At 38.2% G+C, this 22,303-nt stretch overlaps 2 protein-coding genes and 1 non-coding gene across 3 annotated transcripts; 1 reads left to right on the forward strand and 2 right to left on the reverse strand.

The window, feature by feature from the left end:
- Nucleotides 1-2,470: 2,470 nt before the first annotated feature.
- CLIP3 (clip domain serine protease 3) lies at nt 2,471-12,364 on the forward strand. The gene is given in 8 exon segments (NM_001046950.1): nt 2,471-2,536; nt 3,527-3,627; nt 5,971-6,107; nt 8,047-8,180; nt 9,269-9,437; nt 10,125-10,369; nt 11,260-11,420; nt 12,086-12,364. Coding segments are annotated over 8 exon segments (1,170 nt in total). The 5' UTR covers nt 2,471-2,475; the 3' UTR covers nt 12,248-12,364.
- On the reverse strand, nt 9,081-9,191 carry LOC119628775 (U6 spliceosomal RNA). Its single transcript, XR_005244916.1, has one exon. It is a non-coding gene; the product is annotated as a U6 spliceosomal RNA (small nuclear RNA).
- Nucleotides 12,365-12,396: 32 nt separating the features above from the next.
- LOC101735396 (acidic amino acid decarboxylase GADL1) lies at nt 12,397-21,700 on the reverse strand. Its single transcript, XM_062669415.1, has 9 exons — nt 21,306-21,700; nt 18,507-18,688; nt 17,860-18,082; nt 16,611-16,862; nt 16,123-16,187; nt 15,557-15,746; nt 14,169-14,402; nt 13,098-13,288; nt 12,397-12,971 (listed from the first exon to the last, which is right to left on the reverse strand). The coding sequence occupies exons 1-9, from the start codon at nt 21,402-21,404 to the stop codon at nt 12,938-12,940; spliced, it is 1,470 nt and encodes a 489-aa protein (XP_062525399.1). The 5' UTR covers nt 21,405-21,700; the 3' UTR covers nt 12,397-12,937.
- Nucleotides 21,701-22,303: the final 603 nt, after the last annotated feature.

A 22,303-nucleotide genomic window follows, 5' to 3' on the forward strand; every position in this document is an offset into this window, starting at 1 on the left:
GTTAGTAAATATTTATTTATTTATTTATTCTGGTATACATTTGTTCAACGCTAGATCCCATTTGTTAAGTAAAACAAAAATAATCTCCTGAACAAGGATTAACAGTAATAAAATGAATGCATCGGAAGCGAACGATTCGTTCTAGACACACAGCTCATTAGATAATTATTCTTTTGTTTTCTTAAATTTATGAACAAGTCCTAAAGAACATTTTGTGTGTTGATATTATGAGCGGATCTAAGGAGGGGGCAGTGTTACGCCGGTAAGAGTAACGCCATCTATCGCCGAATAGTCGAACGAATATAGAAGGATCTAGTAGCACATAGGACTTTCGAGAAGTACAACGCCATCTATTGTCAGATAGCGGAAACTACTACTAGAGACGTGTGGAATATTCTCGATAATTCTAGGGATGAGGTATCGACTATAAAAGCGTTGTAGGGATGGCACGCAGTCAGTCAATAATCGGAACTACTCGAAGCGAAACAGCGAACGGATCACCTGAAGCGAAGCGGAACAAGCGAATTGAGGGTTTTAAAGTGTTTGTTAAGTGTTTTAAGTGTTGAATACAGTTTTTAAGTTGTATTTTTATGAAATTTTATTTATCCCGAACCCTGTAGGGTTACAATACATTTGAACATTAACAATACATTTGAACCTGTACCATCAAGTTGCCGCCATGAAGCATCTGCGTTTCGGTTTGAAGTTTGAAGGATACAATAGAGGCTTCGACTTCATGTCCCAAGGTGAGCGGTGGCATTCACGTTGTGATATTTACGGACCACAGTAACCACTTAATAGTATGCCAACTAGCCGTAAATAGCTCACTAGCGTATCCTCCTGATACGTAAACGGTCTATATTATTTTTATTTTTTATTGCTCAGATGGGTGGACGAGCTCACAGCCCACCTAGTGTTAAGTGGTTACTGGAACCCATAGACATCTACAACGTAAATGCGCCACACACCTTGAGATGATAAGTTCTAAGTTCTCAAGTATGGTTAGTTACAACGACTGCCCCACCCTTCAAACCGAAACGCATTACTGCTTCACGGCAGAAATGGGCAGGGTGGTGGTACCTACCCGTGTACGGATTCACAAGAGGTCCTACCACCAGTAAGAAGCTCTATGATGGTTTGCAGCGATTTGTAGCTGTTGCAAAAAGCTACTTAAGCTACCATTACTCAGGTCGTCGTGAAGATTGAGATTGTAAAATTTGATGGTAGTCTGAGGTTGCCAACACGACACTCGCATTATTCAAAATGGAGAGGGAGTGCGGATAAGCTTTTATAAAGTTTTAATGAACTTATTTGTATCATCATCACTTATTTGTATATTGTTGAGATAAGAAATTTACGAAACAGAAAGCGCTAAAACTTCATAGTCACTCAAAAGCCATCAAAATCTCTCAAAGTTTATATTGTCTTTATTTTTTCAAAAACAAGTGCCACTCCTCTTCATACCGATAGATCTTAAAGATAGATCTCTGTTTCGGTCTTATGGGCTTAAAATTAAGTTATTTTTTTATCTCATACATGGATGAATGAGTTTACGTCTGGTATTAAGTGATTCCGGGTGATTTTCCTGAAGTCGAAGAGGAAGTTAGGAATCTATAAGATGCCTAGTGTACCCATATTAGGTAAAACGCCTAAGACGAATCTTTTTTTTTTATGATTGAAGGATTACTGGTGGCCCGGAGACCTTTCCAGTTTCACCAGGACAGGTGGGCGAGCAAAGGCTCAGCCAGGAGGGGTGAGATTTGCTAACAGCTGCCCGCACGCCTTCGAAAGAGACCTAACAACTCAAGAGCAACTGCTTCGCGAATGAATCTAAGATCCGGCGAGAAACTCAACGGGCTGATGCATGGGTTAGGTTGCACGTCGACCTCTTTGTCGAGTTCGACGCGTGCGGTTACCAGGGTCCCTAAGCCTGCTCCTAGTATTAGAGCTGAAGGCGTCTAATGAAATGGTAATTGGATCTGATGGATCCGTAAGGACGTGTCTAGGGCGTCGACGGTAACTGGCTCCTGCGTGATCAGGATTCGGAGAGTAGTTAGCGGCGGCAACGATAAGGTGATTATCATGACGAAGACGAATCTATTCTGCCGTGAAGTAGTCATGCGATGCGGTTCTAATGGTGCGATAGGCGTTCTAGCATACCAAAGCCTTCTACGTCATATCTCAAAGGCATAGTGGCATTCACATTATCACCAAGGGTAGATTACATTACGTAATAAACAACGCTAATAACTGTCTCTCAAACGACAGCGAGAGGCCTTGTAAATTAAAAATTATCAAAAAACAAAAAAAAAATACACCGCTCCTGAATGCGGGTTCCTATATTTGCGCGCACATATTAAAACTGTTATCAGTCTGCGGCATCCTGTGGATTATTCAGTACGGCATTATCATTTCTCGTATCCGGCACCTCCTGGAGTAAATCACAGTTTTGCCAGTATCGTTTTGCAGTCGACAATGGTACGAGTGTTACTGTTGCTCTTGACTGTGGCTTTTGTTAAAGCGGATGGCGATTTTTGTGAGTTAATTTTAATGAATTTATTTTTATACATGTAGAATTAGGATCGTGGCGCATTAAATAAAACTATTTCACCGTTGCACTAATATTGCTCTCTTCCAAAACCTTCTCTGTTATTAAAAGATAACTGACATCTTTTTTACTTTTTTTTAAAAAGATTTTATGACCTGGTAACTAAGATCTTTAAGTCATGTCTTATTTTAATTTATATTCTTATTTTTATGAAAAATTACAAAGTGGAGTGAAATGAAATGAAGATGATTAATTTGAGACATTAATCAACTGGTGAAATTAAATGAAATGAGATGAGATGATATGGGATGAAATATTACATCTTTTTTACGCCTTGCTCATTCAATCGTCTTCGCCATCTTGCTTTTGTCTGTCATTCTTTTTCCCGCTCTTACCGTATTCTGTCACTCACACTTTAAGGCTCTGTTCCCCACTCTTTTCATATTATGTTCCCTTCTTACCAATCTTACATACCTAAACACAATAATATTGGATTTCCATGACTAGATAAAAATGTAGGTCCATGTACTGCTTTTTCTTTTATATTTTTCGTTCGTATTGTTCGTTAAAATAACAAATACGTTTTTTTTTTAATTACTATTACATCTCATAGCTGCAGCAGTAAATGTTAACAAAGGTTTTGAAACCTGTTTGATTATTAAAGAAATAGGAATATAAACCGGGTTAGCTCTATTTCATCTTTCCATCATCCGACCATGGTGGTGATATTCTCGAATGCGAACTACAACCGAATATCTCAAGGTGAGTGACGGTATGCCAGTAGCAAATTCAATTAACCTCACACATGAGCAAATACAACATTTTACCAAACCAAAAAGGTTTTAAAATAAGTTGTCTAGAAAAAGAAAAGAATAAAATTCATATTTATTTCAATTAAATTTCCTCTTAAACGAAAGGTGCAAGACCTTTTTGATTCTTTGGACTTCTTGGTGATTTTATTTACCAAACTTATTGTAGCTGAGTTGACGGACCCGGCATGGCGAGATGTGATAGAAAATGGAGGGCTGCACATCGGAAGCGGAAGAACTAAGCGATTCATCCAGCTAAACACTAACCAGGTACTCTTTATATCATTCTCTTTAGTGCCTTTTTTTATTGCTTAGATCGGTGGACGAGCTCACAGCCTGGTGTTAAGTGGTTACTGGAGCCCATAGACATCTTCAACATAAATGCGCCACCCATCTTGAGATATAAGTTCTAAGGTCTCAAGTATAGTTACAACGGCTGCCCCACCCTTCAAACCAAAACGCATTACTGCTTCACGGCAGAAATAGGCAGGGTGGTGGTACCTACCCGCGCTGATCCACAAGAGGTCCTACCACCAGTAAAAATGCTTTGGTTGGCAGCCGACCATACGGCACTCCTGGTGGTGATCACCCTCGCCCATGGTCGTAAACAATGCCAACACAGCATGCATATGTATTATTAATCAACAAAAAAATATTCTATTAACAATTAATGCACTAATCATAAAAATGGTAGTAAATCCTAAAACGATTTGACTCAGATTAGTGACATTAAAGACAAATATTAGGTACAATATAATTAGCTGAAAATAGGTGTCACTTGCCTTAAAATAGGAACCCCATGAGCCCCGTAAGGTTAACGGGAGAAAGAGTAGCAGCCTTGTCTAAATATTAGACCAGCACATATAAATATTATACCAGCAGCGACTTAGCTCTTCCCCCGGTCATTGCTGAAGTCCATGGGCGACAGTAACCACTCACCATCCGGTGGGCCATATGCTCGTCTGCCTACAAAGTGCAATAAAAAAACGCAGACCCGTACTTACTGGTGACAGAGTTTAATGGGAGAGCACAGTAATAAATTCCACCATCCTTCCTATTTATGCATAGCATACAACCATTGAGGTTTACAAAAAAAGTCTGTCCGAACATGAGAAATGTTACTGAAAAGAATTTTTACACGCAACCCAGTTTTATGTTACAACACTGTACTTGGTCTGATCCCGCGAAACTAATAGTATAATAATTAAATGATAAACTAAATAATGCTACGCTTAATGTTAATGCTATGCTAACTGCTTAATTCAATCACGACCATGTAAATGATATATTAGTGAACTAATGACGCTGAACAAGTAATTTCCACGTCTATACGATTTTACTACAAGCATTTCATGTTTTTGTTTCAAATGGATAATTACATTCACATGTTGGCGATTCTTGCACCTCCTTCTGCTGGTAAAGTTAAGCTCTCTCTGTCTTCAATCGGTTCCTCATTGCTGAGGATCGCGACCCCGTCGGATTCCGTCAACTAGCTATTCCGTCGATCCCGTTCTGTAGCTTGGTGGAGTGCGTCGCTGACAGGTATTTTCAGTTCCTCCGCTATTTGGTCCGACCATCGTTTGGGACCTCTACCCCTAGGCCTTTTTCCCACGATTTTACCGGTCACCACAAGGCTTTTTTTTTTAGTATTGAAAGATTACTGGTGGCCCGAAGGCCTTTCCAGTTTCACCAGGACAGGTGGGCGAGCAAAGGCTCAGCCAGGAGGGGTGGGATTTGCTAACAGCTGACCGAGCGCCTCCGAAGGAGACATAACAACTCAAGAGCAACTACTTCGCGAATGAATCTACTACCGGATCGGAATCGCGACCCGCTAAGAAGACCCGGCGAGAAACTCAGCGGGCTGATGCATGTGTTAGATTGCACGTCGACCTCTTTGTCGAGTTCGACGAGTACGGTTACCGGGGTCCCTAAGCCTGCTCCTAGTATTAGAGCTGAAGGCGTCTAATGCAAAGGTTATTAGATCTGATGGATCCGTAAGGACGTGTCTAGGGTGTCGACGGTGACTGGCTCCTGCATGATCAGGATTCGGGCAGTAGTCAACGGCGGCAACGATTATCATGACGCATAGCCTTATCGCAGTACCGTTCCGACGCTAACTTCATGTATTTCCGAATTGATTCGAGGCCCAGGTCGTCGTGTAGGTCAAGGCGTTTCAAACTGCTGGTATCCCTGCGTGCAATTTGACCAAAATACCGCAATATTCTTTGTACGCAGGTTGTGGATATACGTTGAGTCTTTAAAATTAAGCTGCACGGGCAGATACCACCATGCTGGTGAAATAGAATATTGTTTCAAGGTTTGAGGCAGCCCTTATACTATGCGTCATCGCATGACTTAGTAAATCACATCTGACCTATGGATGCCTAATCCCGGAATGCCCGGATATGTAATTTATCAACAAAATTATATCTTTATAGTTTCTTTTTTATTTACAAAATAATAATAATATTATAATAATAACCTTTTATTTTCGGAACATCATAGGATCCATAGGCTCATCGTATTTTAGTAAAGCCTTTCTGCTTGTTCCCTTAAGAGGTTGTTGGTGCTTCCTTCTATAGCTTCACATTTATTTAAAACATTATCTTACAGGCTAACATCCCCTACCAGTCATGCACACTGCCAAACGGAAAGGCAGGTCGATGCAGACAACTCCGGCACTGCATTCAAGAGGACTTCAAGAAAGATTACCTTGTCTTTATGGATTACGTATGTGTAATCGAAAGGAGGTTGGTACAAATTTGTTTTTGTTCCCATAAATGGATAGGTGTGTGTAATACCGACTTAAGTGCAAAAACCTAAGTCCATTGAGTTGAGTTGTAAGCCTTGGTTGTGCTTGCTGTACAGGATTTTATACCGTCCCTCGTGGAATACGTCGTTTAGTATAGGCTGCGACTTTTATAACAACCAACTCGACATCTCTTGAGGTGCAATCGACATCATTTTTTATTAAGCCACATGCAAATCCGACCTCCAGACCCATATCTTTGCCAAGCTCTGTGTTAACGGATTTCGGAGAAAGGCAACGGGGTTATTTGGTTTAATGGGCTCAAAATCCAAGAGGTGAGGCGATGAATTGGCGATATCGGACCAAAAAAAACCTACCAAAGTAATTGTCCTATAGATGTATGTATTTACTCGTCTCTTTTTGGTGTCACTCTTTCGTTTTATCGAAACAACGGTACAAAATTAGTTTTCCCTTCAATAAAAAAGAAATAAAAGGCTCTTCGTACCACAGAGTAAGTACGTTCCAGTACAAATACCCTTGCGCCAGATTCAACTATTAAAAACTAAATCAAAAAACGTGACAGAGTTTCTCTTCTATGTTTTCATAAGTATGAATTCAATAAAGAAGGATCATTGATCCATGTTTGATCGCAGACAGGCGTGGATTATCCACGAGAAGAAGATAAAAACATAACGTTAGATTTTGCGTTATGTTAATAACAGTAATTTGCACAAAATGAGTATCCTCGATCGTATTGTCAACAGTCAATCACATCTCTATCAGAAGACACTCCATCAAACATGTAGTATAAGTTTGCGATGTCAACATTTGGATTTTTTTTTCTCGTAATACCGCCATTGCCCGATGTTGCTGTACTAGCGATCAGTGTTGCGTCAAAGCCTAGTGACAATCCCAAAATTCCGCAGTCACTTTTTTTGGTACCTAAGCTGAAAGCCTTAAGTGGCTATGCCAGCGCAACCTAACAAGCCGGTGAGTTTTCGGGGCTCTAGCCTGGGAACATTGCTAAAATTTGCCCTAGCAAGAGCGGTGCTTCGCAGAATCTACCACGGGATCGGAAACGCGACCGGAAGATCCGGCGAGAAACTCAGTGGGCTGTGTGTATGGGCTCTGCAGCTACTGTTGTCTGCTCTTCATAACAGAACGCGCCGTCAAGTATATCTTCATTGTCGTATCAGTTGTGGTCGTCATTTAGTATCATTGCTTTGGGCAGATGTTATACGCCTCACGAGTAATCGCCACTTCTCCCGGTTGTGGTGAGTGAGCCTCTGGACACTCATGTCAACAACCGCCAACTGCCGACTTGACTTGTATATAAACGTTTCTAAAGATCCCAAAGTAGGATTTTGTCATTCATAATGGAAAGTCGAAACACATGCGACCTTGAAAGAAAAATATCTTTAAGAATCATTTCGACGCCGGTCGAAAATCGATCCCAGACCCGTTGTATACTAACTAGTTTCTAATCAATATTCCAACGAGACAATAGATTTCTGTACATGTGTCTGTTATTCAAAATGTTATCGATCACTTAACAAAGCATCTGCCCTAGGCAACACTATTTAGTATGTGAACAAAAATACCACACGCTCATCAAAAATTATATTATTTTTCATGATTATCTAGTATCTACGTTCATTTTAATACACAAAATATTTTGTAACTTCCTGTATGTTCGTTTATCTGTTGTCACGGAATTAATCAGTCAACTAGCAAAATCCGATGCTCATATATGTAGAATTTTTTTTTTTTTGTGTGGGTTTTTTTTTAAATTGTGGATAATAAATTCACGAAGTATCAATTAAGACGAAGGAATTAAGAGTCGAAGGAATTGAGACGAGAAAATGTTCTAACGTCGGAAATCACCTCGAAAATCTCGAAGTTTCTCTTGGATATGTATTATCATTATTTCTAATTCATAGTTCGATCGGTGTTTGCTGCCCTGAGAATGAAGTTAAAGAAGGCATAGAGGCTCTGGCTGGAGATCTTCCTGCTACCGCTCCTAAGAACGAAGATGACGAAATCCTGCTGAAAATAAACAGAGCAGAAAATAGAGGTAATATTGAGTGTTATTTGTTTTAAAACCAAAAGACTGCCGAGAAAAGAAGACAACAGAGATCACATTCCACCTGATCTTACCGTATACAAAAATGATTACCTGTGCGATATGAGTACACCGGGTGTCTTATTCTTTAGGCCTCAACTTCAAACAAGTAAATAATTACAAACGGCTGCAATATCGTTCTCGTCTAAACAACCCAAGAAAGAAACAAATTCCGTGAACGTCAATTGTATTTTAATCCTCACCATGAATTATTACAAGATAGTTCAACAAGTTTTAAGATTTTAACAACACAACAGATGATTGTAGATTAGAGGTGAAATTAATTTTAAATAAAAGCAATCAAGTGAACGTTTAATAGCTAGATTTAATTAAAATAATTAAAATCAATAATTAAGTTAGTAGTATCGGTATTAACCTGCTTAATGCAATAGAGTGACAGTACTGACAATATTACCTCATGCCGCAGACTAAGCTCTTAGCGTAACGAATGATCAACAACCGCTTGAAAAGCTGTAAATTACATACTGTATTAACATTTTCTTCGATTTTCACGAGTCGTACACATACAATTAATTATTACGGTTTAATCTATCGTTTTTATGATCATTATGTTTTATTTTCGGCGTTTTCCCCTATCTATTTGCTGGTAGCCTAGGGGCTATTCCAGCAACTCACCGACGAATAGGTGAGCTCACTCACGGGCTCAACCTAAGAAAATTTGTTAACAATAACCCTAGCAAGAGTAGTGCTTCCCAGAATCTACCACCGAATCGGAATTCCAACCCGCTGTGAAAGTTCAGTAGGTTGTGTGTAGGTTAGTTCGCTCGTCAAACTCGCCAATTACGACAAATAGTTCAACGAGGACGATGCTTGAAGAGCCTAAAAGCACCGAAAGAAGTGGAAGGTTTCAGGATGTTTCATGTAATTCTTAAGTACGGGCCATGATAAACTCCTTTGTTTCATTCCAATTTTAATATATCAACGTATAGATAATCAACGTTAGTCACGAATATATATGTACCTATATGACATTATTTAAACGCTGTTGTGCCGATACGATTGAATTTTTACTTTAACAGGTTGCGGTCTAAGCACTCGCGCTCAAGGTAGAATCACTGGGTCCAGACCGGCTAATCCTCGTGAATGGCCATGGATGGCGTCGATCACGCCATACGGATTCGAACAGTATTGCGGTGGGGTCCTCATCACTGATCGACACGTGTTAACGGCCGCGCATTGTACAAGAAGGTACAAGTCTTAAAATTATATCAACATTTTCTAAATAGGTCCTTTATTATGACAGTAAATAGATAGAGGAGAGATAAGGAGAAGATATAAGCGCGAGACTATCTTTAAGTCAGAAGGAAATCACTTTACTCCCGCCACCGACCAAAAACTCAACAACCTCGGATGAGATAAAATTTAAATGGCACGGGGTGTGGTGACGCGTATAAGCACATCTCTCGCCTCATCCTACTGATCCTACTACCACTGTAATTATTGGCACCACGATAAGCGAACCTATCAGTCTGCGAACTACTTGCACGTCACTGCGTCCCTTCTTCCATATTGTCGTTAATCTCACGGCGACGTGAGGTTAAATACTCAATTGCATTACATAACACCAAGCTTGCCCTTCGAACCAAAACAAATTACTGCTTCGTTACTATAATAAGCAGGATGATAATCTGAGCGTACGAGGTTCGGCCTGCGAAGGTGTGCTTAATATCTGACCTTCTGACCTAGCAAGAGCAATGCTTCGCTGAATCCACATCGAAATCGCGATCCGCTGAGAATATGTCGCGAGAAATTCAAAGGGTCGTTCGTATTAGTGGATTCAACTAATAACCTAAACTACAGCTCTGACTAATATTGCCCTGTTCTTGATCAACCATTTCTTTGTAAGCCTTGAAAACGAGATTATTCTTTCAACAGATGGGACGCCGACGAATTATACGTACGACTTGGTGAATACGACCTGCAGCGCACTAACGACTCCCGCTCTTACAATTTTAAAGTGGTGGAGAAGATCCAGCATCCTAACTTCGAGCTGTCGAGCTATCATAACGACATCGCCATTCTGAAGCTCCACAGGCCAGCTGTGTTTAATACATACGTTTGGCCAATTTGTCTACCGCCTGCAGATTTGGATCTTACTAATGAAATCGCTACAGTCATTGGTAAGTATTTTTAATGCTGCTAAAACTATAAATGAGTTGTATGACTCAACTACTAAGAGTCCAATGGCGACGATGACCAATCTCCAATGACCAAATGGCCGTGCGCCCGTTTGTCTTTAAAAATCCAAAATAAGTAAAATGGTATATTGTTCTGCTTCATCGCAATCAACTAGATCCAATAACCGAGATTGTAACCAACTTGGAGTACTTTTCGTCAGGACTCATCAGTAGAAAATGTTACCAATACCAAAGTGCTGGCGTCTGTAATTCGTACTAACGACTGAGCTAATTTCATATATTTAGCTATGGATAAGTTAGAAGATCTAACACAAAAAAACTGTCTTACTAATTAATCAGAAAATACTTAGCCCTTTTGAAAACCACTATGTCCCTATGATCATTCTCCGATCACAGAGTGTCGTCACCTATTTTTCCTAACGATGTGTGTTCCCCTAATTCCTATCTAGCTAGTAGTAGGGGATGTAGTGAGCCTTTTACAGATTATAACGAAAGCAATGATGCGTTCTAGTCAAGATGTTTCTTCTATCACAGTGTCTATAAATCATGAAGAAAGCTATACCTTTTTTAATTTAAAATATCACATTCAAATTATCAGCGACATACATAATAAATAATAATGTATGGCACATGATTTAGTATTTTGTACTAGAGCCTTAACTACACAATCTAATGTACTCAGTGGTTGCCACAGAGTACCCAGTGTTTTTTCTTGAGCGCATCCCTTGTTGTGTAATTCTGAATTGTAAATTGTTCTACTCCCTCCTGGAAAGGCCTCAGGGCCACCAGTAATCCTTCAATCATAAAAAAAACCCACCAGTCATCACGTGTTAAGTTTCGTGCTGATCCACTGAAGAACGCAATTTTTGTAGGATGGGGAACTCAGTGGTACGGTGGTCCTCACAGCAACGTGCTCATGGAAGTGTCGGTACCTGTTTGGGATCACCAGAAATGCGTAGATGCGTTCGTCGATTCCGTGTTCACCGAAACCGTCTGCGCTGGTGGACTTGAAGGCGGAAAGGATGCCTGTCAGGTAAAGTCCAAAAACAGCTTTGAATATTACGAAATTCTAAATCCAAGCATATCGCTGATAATACATACATAATAGGAATTTACGAGATTTAACATACTGCACTGCAAAAGCATAGCAGCGCACAACAAAAATCCGGTAGGCAGCGGCTTGGCTGTTCCCCTGGAATTGCTTACATCCATCATCATCATTATCCTGCCCTTTTCCCAGTCACCTGGGGTCGGCGCAACATGTGTTCTCCTTCCATACTCTTCTATCATAATACCATTTCTTCGCTCACTCCCTTCTTACCCATATCGTCTTTCACGTAATCCATCCATTTCTTCTTAGGTCTACCTCTTCCTCTATATCCATTCACAGTTAACATTCTCTTAGCAACCTCATTTTCATTTCGTCTCATCACATGTCCATACTATCCCAAACGCGCACTTCTCAGTTTCTCTGTCATAGGTGCCACTTTCAGACTTCCTCTAACATATTCATTCCGTATTGTATCCATTCTCGTTACTCCACACGTCTATCGCAACATTCGCATCTCTGCTGCATGCAGAATTGGAATTGCTTACATCCATGGGACGGCAATTAAAAAAAAGTTAGCGAACTTGGTTAACAGATTTTTTTTGTTATTCTTGTTACGTTTTTTAAAGGTACGTTTTTGCGTGTTTCAGGGCGATAGCGGAGGCCCGTTAATGTACCAGATGTCAAGTGGACGTTGGGCAGTAGTCGGTGTTGTGTCCTGGGGTCTGCGTTGTGGGGAGCCTAACCATCCCGGTCTATACGCTCGGGTCGATAAATATTTAGACTGGATCCTATTGAATTCTCGCTTCTAAAGTCTGGACAGAAAGGCTCTGGAGTAAACGCATTATGCCCAGAAGTCAGATATCATGCTAGTTTTATTAATTTAAACTCAAGCGCCAATAAACAAAATACAATCGAACTGATAATTTAATCATTATGTGTTTAATATAAATAAAACTAGTTTTACAGTTTTATCTCTTGTTTTTTATTGTCATTATATTATTTCTGACTTTTCGAATACTCTATGGTTTTCGTGGTCAGGAACATAGTTGAATAATCGGATTCCAATTAAAAACCTTAGGGCCATCCGTAAATGTAGTTTTAAACACGCGAAAATCTAAGAAAATACTATTATGTGGTCACTCTTGGTAAGTCTTAGATTTAGGAAATTAAAAGAAAAAACTTATAAGCATTGAATTACAGTTTGTTATCTATATATTAATACGTGAACCAAAAAACTTTGTACCCCTTTTTACGAAAAATGCGCGGATGGAGGAGTATGAAATTTCCCACACTTATAGAGAATATAGAGAAGGAGTGCACAATTATAATATTTTTTTTAAATAATGCATAAAAGATACATTAAATCAATAAAGAAAACATTACACACACTGCCATGTCTTTGACACACACACATATGTATATATACTCTTTGTTTATTGTCAAACTTCAGTTAATTCTTAGTCTGTGGTCAAATTGAAAATAGGTTAATATAGTCTTTATTAACATTTGTCTATAGTGTAGTCTTGGCGAAATCTGTGAATAAAGAAATATAATCATCTTTGACAATAGAACCTTAATAATGTTCAAACTTATAATTTCAATTAATTATAGTCGAATTTCGACTACTGCGGGACCACTAGTTAATAATGATCATTTTACGGGAACATCTCCTTGGTGATCGCTTCGCCGGATAACTTCACTGCATTAAGCATTTCTATTACTTGATTTTCATTTAGTTCTGGATGGAAAGTAAAGGCCAGTCGAAAGAAATTCTTGTGCTGTCGTAGCGGCGAGTAAGCTACCATCAGTTTCGAAGTCAATGTCAGCTGCTCTTTAATTTTTGGTGTTATCTGAATTAAAAACGAGCGACTGTTATTATTGAATTACTTCCTATTAATATATGTATGTTTGTGGATTAAGATTGTTTCAATTATTATTTTATTAGAATGGGTGAACAAAATCACGACCCATCTAGGATTAAGTTGTTACTGGAGCCCATAGATATCAACAGCATAAATGCCGACACCCACCTTGAAACATTTTTTTTATAGCTTAGATGGTTGGACGAGCTCGCGTCCTACCTGGTGTTAAGTGGTAACCGGAGCCCATAGACATCTACAAAGTAAATGCCGCCACCCTCTTCGAGACATAAGTGTGAATTCTATACTACAACGGCTGCCTCACCATTCAACCCGGAACGCATTACGGCAGAAATAGGGCGATGTTAGGTTAGCCCGTGTGAGCGAGCTGTCAAGACGCCTCGTCTTCGACTATTTTAACTGTTCCTTTTTTGTTACCTGTTAGATAAATACGCCAAACTCTATCTCTAGGCGTGTTGACGTTGTACTTGGCTATGGGCATAAAAAATTTATTAAGAAATTTCCTTATTTTTTTATTGCTTAGATAGGTGGACGAGTTCACAGCCCACCTGGTGTTAAGTGGTTACTGGAGCCCATAGACATCTACAACGTAAATGCGCCACCCACCTTGAGATATAAGTTCTAAGGTCTCGGTATAGTTACAACGGCTGCCCCACCCTTCAAACCGAAACGCATTACTGCTTGACGGCAGAAATAGGCAGGGTGGATCCTATCCGCGCGGACTCGCAGAGGTCCTACCACCAGTTTTTTTAGTTAAATAAGAAAACACAGTGTGTGAAGCAAACGATTGTTAGAGAATTTAGAACTTCAAAGTGAACTATATAATTATTGTATTAGATGTATCAATTACCTTGTGCATTAGATCCCACCACTCTTCGTTCTCGTCTTTATTCCTCATAAATTTAGGAATGTACCAAAAACACACGTTAGGGCATTGCAGTTTTTCAGAAACCAATCGGAAACCCTCCATTTTCGAAGTGGCACTTAAACAGAACTGTGCTATGCTCATGACTTTGTCGGTTAGCACACTAAGTCCAATGTCTCCACGAGATTTCCACATCATCCAGAGTTTAAACGCGTCTATCTGTTTCAGAAAATGCATTGAATAATGGAAAAAACATATATAAAAAAAACTTCAGAGGTGTCAAGGGACACCCGGATGGAACGAAGTTCCTTTCGATTAATTCGTGAAGGAATTGTAATTTTTTTTTTAAGATATAATAATAAATTACGGCATTATGAAGAAGAAAAAGACAATACTATGAACTAAATTACTATTGTTGAAACGCTATCTCGAGAAGCTGTACTCATTACGCGGACCAATCGGATACGAGCAATGTCACGCGATAAGCGCCTACACGTTGATTGGTCAAAATGACGGATCTAAAAAGTGTCGTGACAACTTTTCGTAAGAATTTTTTCCGTCTAGCCCCCTTTCACAACGCGCGATAAGGAACTTCGTTCCAAAAATAAACTAAAACTCCTATTACTAAACTACTATAAAATAATGAATGAATTGAAAATACACGTCTTGTTGTCAATTCATAGGTGTCGTTAAGAAAAAAAAAATACAACCTAATAGCCTTTAGTTAAAACCAAAGATAATACATATGTTTTTAATTATACCGAATTGTCCAATACATCGGAAAAGATATATAGAGCAGAATACAGTTAGAGTATGCTTTATTATAGGTCAAAATAAACACAAATGCAAAACATTCTAAGTCGTCGTTATTTTATTTTTTATTTATTGCTTAGATGGGTGAACGAGCTCACAGCCCACCTGGTGTTTAGTGTCACTGGAGCCCATAGACATCTAGAACATAAATGCGCCATCCACCTTGAGATCTAAGTTCTAAGGTCAGATGGACAAGAATAAACAATTTTATCTTAGTCCTAGTTTACTGGTGGGGACCTCTTGTGAGTCCGCACGGGTAGGTACCATCGCCCTGCCTATTTCTGCCGTGAAGCAGTAATGCGTTTCGGTTTGAAGGGTGGGGTAGCCGTTGTAACTATACTGAGACCTTAGAACTTATATCTCAAGGTGGGTGGCGCATTTACGTTGTAGATGTCTATGGGCTCCAGTAACCACTTAACACCAGGTGGGCTGTGAGCTCGTCCACCCATCTAAGCAATAATAATAAAAAAGTCCCTTAAGGGTCTATTTTGAAACTACTACATTAATATTTTTATTGTTATTTAAGGTATATTCTATTATGCAGAATCAGGAGAACCAACCTTTCTTCCACACTGAACACTTTTGTCGCCTGTATCATACGAAACGTCATAAAACTTATCCTGTTGAAACAGGTACTGAGCCGCTGCAGAATTAGCTTCGTGAAGCAACCCACGTTCTTTGATAAGAAATACGGAACACTGCAGAGGTGCGCCGGCCATTTTGTGAGGATTCCAAGATATAGAATCGGCCCTAAAATTAAAATAAAAAAACGATTTACGTGTTTATATATAAAAAAAATATTGCCAAGATGGGTGGATGGCCTCACAGCCCACCTGATTGTAAGTGGTTACTGGAGCCCATAGACATCTACAAAGTAAATGCCGCCACCCACTCTGAGACATGAGTTCGATAATAGACGCAAAACTGTCTTTAATTACTACCTGAAATAAGAGAAAAGTTTCCGGAAACACACGAAATAATCGAGGTATTTGCAAGCCCCTCACTCCCACTGCTGTAACTCCCGTTTAACAAGAATTTCTGAGCGGAGATTTAATAATTTCTAAATTTGAATACCCGAAGTACCGAATAGGAATATTTTAAATACCAGTACCATTTTTAGCCAAACCTTTTAACTCCCAGTAATTTGCTTCGGTATTTAGGCGACAGCATCAAACTACCGCCCCAACAAGCCTGAAACAGAATATCCAATTATCCTCATTCTATAATTACATAATTTACTTCCTTATCGCTCGTCCGTGATTGTGTTCACAGCTTTAAATCTTATCTTACTAGTCCTCTACCAGGATTTGGCCAATTTTACATTTGGTATGAGTATTTTGAATGGGAGCTCATATTTCGAATTGCTTTAAAAAACGCGACTTTACATTTACTATCATTACTACTATTTTCGGATCCCGTCATTGTAGGTACACACAAAACGTATGTAAATCAAATTTTAAATATAATTAAAAGCTATTTAAAATAAAAAATTTAATTCAAAATTATGTTTTTGTGATGCTCAAACGAACTAAAAAATCTAGATAATAAATGAGCAAACTGAAAAATATAACAGCATAAATAGATGCAATTTTCTTAATTAAAAAATTTACTTACATCAACGTGCATCCAAACGCCATGCTTCTTACAAACATTAGCTATGTCATTCAAATCATCAATAGCGCCCAGGACGGTGGTACCAGCAGTGGCATTAACCAATACTGGATATCTGTTTTCTTTTTTTTCTCTTTCTATAGCCTTTTCAAGTTCACTTACAATCATTTGCCCGTGTTCATTCGCCTTTATGGGACGAAGGCTCTCTGTTCCGAATCCTAACCAATGCGCAGCTTTTCTGATTGAGTAGTGGCTCTGAAAAGATATTATTTAAATTAAACCATGCTAAAATATAATGTTTATTGTTGTTATCTTTTTAATACGCTTTTATTAGCTTCAGACGTATGTATGTTAGTATATTTGTTAATATTGAATTGTCTTCGATCCTTAATAAGTATAACAAATTTCGAGTTAACACGTTGACTGCGGGACAATTTGAGAGATTTTTAGCTAGTGCGTATGAGGTCTTTCCAAGACAAGATTGGACTTGTTTACCCTATGAGATCTTATAGGCCACAAAAATGTTTTCGAATATACCCATAGTTATAGAAATGTGGACTTGTCGCCTTACGCACCAAGCGAAAAGTTTTGACTGCGGCATCAGGGAATAGTCGCGTGTGGGGCTTCTAAGTCGCATAACGCAGTCAACGTGTTAATCCGACGTTTTGAAGGGGGTCAAAATCATGTTCAAAGATTCCGTTACAAACATACATACTAACATGCATACTTCTGAAGCTAATAAAAGCGTATTAAAAATGATTAAGTGGTAACACCCGAAAATTGACTAGAAAAAGGGTAGATAGATCTGTCAGCTTCGAGAAACCGACCCGCAGTTTTCAGTTTACCCGTGGTGCTTATGACAGCTCGAAAGATTAAGAACTCACGAAATATGAGATTCATGGTTAGAACCGGTTAAATAATATCGTATAGTAATTTAAGTTTGAACAGCTGCTGCTTTGAGTTAAAGATAGGCAGAGAACAGTGGTCTACCAGTGTGAGCTTGCAACAAACTCTGGTACTGTAATAATATAAATTAGAAGAAAAATAATAAAAACGGTAAATTATTTTCACGCTATTAATTTTCAGTTTTGTGTCATCTCTTTTGCGTTTCAATTAAGTAACGAATCGTGAATTTATTTATAAATTCGGTTACTGTGAGCCGATCTTAGAAACTTTCAAACATTAAGAAGAAACATTTCCATATGCTAGTAAGTAGTAAGTGGGGAAGTAAAGTAATAATAAGTTTCCTTACGTCTTCAGAAGTAAAAATGACCATCTCCGGTAAGTTTCTCATGCCTTTCCTCTTGACTTCGGGAAAAGCTTTAAATCTAGCTGCAACCAGAGCATATAACATTGAAACGCTACCACCAGGACTAAATATACCGTCACCGTTTGGGATTCCGAACAAATTGAGAATATGGTTCAAAACTTTGAGCTCTATTAGGGTGAAGACTGGTGCTACCTCGAACGTGTATCTGGAATTATGAAAGTCCCAAATAAATCAACGTATTTTTTTATTGAACTGAAATATTTTGTGAGCCGTAATTAAGTCTTGAAACACTTTAATTTGTAGAGTATTTTCGGTTTGTTCATACACGGCGAGATACATGAGAATAATTTTGCGCATATATTTTGCGTGTAAGCTTCCGGACACATGAAAGATTGTTCGTCCCCTTTTAACGCTATGAGTTTTAGATACTTGCATGGACAGACATCGGTCAGCCCTTGCTACTTAATCTCAAATATATTTTTATAAATATTTAACTGTACATAATGCGTCATAATCATTTTTGCTAATAGGCATACGCCATTACCATGCAAAATTATCTTTGATTATCCACTTTGTTCCATTTATCAAGACACAAACGATTTCTAATTGATTTTGTTCTCAAAACTTACTGGCTAGTGTTAAAAGCCTCAGCTATCCAAGCGCCGGCCAGTCCATATGGATCAGTGCAGCCATATAACTGGTTTTTGAACGTTGCCTTATCTGTTTTGACGCTGTACTGTAAGACTTGTCTAACACACCGCTCCAGGTCATCATCGTTCACTTCCTGACCAATGTCCAAGTCTAGAATGGCCTGAAACATATTTTCCGGTAGTTTTTAATGTGAATCATGTATTGATGTGTCTTCTGGTTGTAAAATCGAACCCTCAAACCGTCATGCCACCTCTGTGCCACCGCTTTCGCTTCTTACCTCCCCTGGATGTGTGTGTGCGTATACTAGGCACTTTGCTGTTTCTTTGTGTGAGTTGTGTACTACATATACCTTTTTAACGCTTTACTTGATCCGTTAACCGCTTGTATACATACATACTTTGTCTTTCTTTTTTAAGCGACTTATAAAAGTAGGTTACCAATTCGATTATATTTTTTACGCGTTTTAGCTGAGAACTTTTTTCTGGGTAAGCCGATTTCAACGATTATATCTCATTTGAAAGCCGATGCTTTTCGTGTGTTCCCATTTTTTTCCAAACATTATCAACATAAAACCGGTAGTTTGTTAGCTGTCCTTAATAATGCACTTCTAACTAATTTCCACTACATTAATGATGTTCTCATTTTTTTATTGCCCTTGTAGGAAGACGACTATAGCGGCCATTTGATTGTGAGTGGTTACCGTCGCTCATGGACGTCAGCAAAGCCAGGGACAGAGGCAAGTCGCTGCCTACCGCAGGCACACAGGTTTTGGTGAAGTCAGATTTTTACTTTTTTGTATCATAATATTTTCAATTTGTTTAATCCACATTTCTTTAATGGTTTTCATTCATTATAAATTACTAACACGTCATGATAGCTAACTTTTTTTTTAATTATCGCAAAAAACATTCATGAAATGTCGCATACTTATTATTATGTAAATCATGCGTCAAATTCGGACGGCCATATCTTACGCAGCATTTCTTACTCGCAGTGCTCTGCTTCATTTACATGAGCTGCTGTGTCTAGACACAAAGCTCTTAGAGTTCTAGACGCAACATTGTTGCAGCATTTTAGACGCAATTTATGTGTCTCATTGAATTCATCTCGAAAAAGTTTGCAATAACCAAGGAACTCGAAAACTTATTTAAGATACTTGATAATCGCGTTTATATTCCAATCTATCAAATGAATATACACATTTGACTCGACTGACTAGACGGTGCCGTAGTTAGCGCCCCGGTCTGTTGCGCAGAGGGTCGCAGGTTCGATTCCCACATCGGACAAATATTATTGATGAACAGGTTTGTTTGCTTTTCGTGTGGGTGTTTATTATCTTCTTATATATGTGTATATATTTAAACGTAACTTAGTATGTTTGTCAGATTCTGTTTTTTTTTTATTGCCCTTGTAGGCAGACGAGCATACGGCCCACCTGATGGTGAGTGGTTACCGTCGCCCATGTACTTCAGCAATGCCAGGGGTAGAGCCAAGCCGCTGCCTACCGAAAGCCAGTACGAGTAACATAGGGAATCCTAAATTGGGGCCAGAAGAACGTGCGTGATCTGTTCCCAATTAAATTATATTAAAATTTAACAAAACAAAACAATAAGTATCATTATTAAAAATGAACACGTCATAAATTCTGCCACTACCCATAATCAAAAATATACGTTTATGTCAACGGCTCCCGTGTAATAGTTGATATCTTATGTAGAGTTTATTTAAATAAATAAATAAAAACACGGAAAAAGTAAAAGAAAAGGTCGATTTCAAGAAAAATATGAACTCACAACATCGAAATCATACATCATCGTTATCGGCATAATTACATGCAATTTACTATCTGCTTATACAATAGGGCAATGACATCACTAATAATCGTAAATAATAAAATAAAATGTCTCGTATTTCGTTAAAGGAATATGAGTCACATCATCCTCACTAGACTTCGATACGGACAACAATGGAATTCATCGTTTTCCTCAGGTACTATTTTTAAAAACAAAACTTTTAGTGCAATGCTATAAGTTATAACCTATAAGTTAATTGCTTCCTTGTAGAGAATGTTCTTTGGCGCTAAAAAAGAATTCTTTTAGATTTAAAAAATAAAAGGATTACTAGAGAGATCATGATAAAGTTTTAAAGCTATTCAAATAGGTACACAAAATATTAATCATAAAATAAATATTGGTAGACTCTGAATTTGAAACATACTTTTTGATCTTGTTTGATATTGATGATAAGCGGCAGGCCCGACACCAATGCTGTTTGAGAATTGACAACAAGACTTTGAAAATGGAAAACAAGAGAGAGAGAAAGATTTACAAAATAAACGTAAATTTATGTTATTAGGGATATTCTGTTGGAAATAAACGACCATTTATTGATATAAAAAAGGCATATTAGTTTTAAGGCAAAGACAACAGTTAAGTATCATCCTCTCCATTGTTTTCAACAGATAGATATTCAATTTTTTTTAGTAGTATGTAGAATTTGATACAGTGAGTTTTATTTTTTAAATCAACAAGGAAGAATGAGAGACTCAATACATAAAATGAACGTAGATATTTAAGCGACAATAACTAAGTGAACAACAATTATAGTATACATAAATAACACTCAATAAAATCCCGATATTGTACAACTATTGAAAATTAATTATGTGGTTAAATTGAATGCACATTGCGCTAAATAAAAACTGCATTTTTAACAAAGAATTCTGCTGATTACGAAACAATGCAACGAATATATTCTAGAAAAAAACGTTCACCTACCTCTAACTCTTCAGGATGCTTAAAACGTACAAGCGGTACATCTTTTTTTCTTTCATCTTTTACTATTTGGAGCACTCTGTCCAGGAAAGATAAATCCATCTTAAATAGCCTCTACGGAACTCGACATACGTGCTTGTGGTGCCAAAGTCAGTACAACAGTGGGACTGTACCCGACTGTACCGTTTTAAGACTATTAATGAATGTCAAAGTGTGTTTATGTGTTGAAGTTGTCACCAGAATGTGCATTTATACGCATGGCCCTGTATAGGGTTAAGTTGAGGTCATAATGATCTTGACCGAACAATGTTTACAAATAAATGATTAATATTATTCTTTACGCACAGAAATGTTAGGACTGAAGAAATATATGTTGTTAGAACACGAGATACTGTTCAGTTGTGATCAAAAATTAACCAAAATGCTCAAATTAGGTGAAAGTTAAAAGACGTAATTTAAGTTTTAATCACAAAATCAATCTACGAAATTAATCAATTATTTAACTAAAAAGCAATCCCGGAACCTGGACAAGAATTTTAATTTATCTCACGAATTATGGAATTTCTGCCTTTATGATAATACAGTGTATAGTTTGGTTTATAATTTTAAGCCACTAACATTGAATACCGCGCTGGTGTACTGTGCCGACGAACCCATGGTTTTATTTACCACGAAGCAGATCCAATCACGATTGGATCCTAAACGATTCCAAACAATTTTAGCAATTTATCTTCATATACCTATGTAAATAACAGTCTCTCTCTCTCTCTAATAAAAAATATACTGGTTACATGTAATATTAAAAGTGTCAACTTAAAAAATTATATGTGTTTTATTTTTATTTCAATTGCTGGAAGATGAGTTTGTGTTTCACCTGAACGTAAATCATGATGGTCATGCGCGTGACAATGGTGATTCCACAGCCAAGCTGCTATTTATGCCCTTTTCAAACATGTTTTGGAGGAGAATCGCTGAAGTTAAGGGGATCCAAAGATCCTTCC

This window comes from Bombyx mori, chromosome 7, assembly GCF_030269925.1.
Source record: "Bombyx mori chromosome 7, ASM3026992v2".
Lineage (NCBI taxonomy): Eukaryota > Metazoa > Arthropoda > Insecta > Lepidoptera > Bombycidae > Bombyx > Bombyx mori.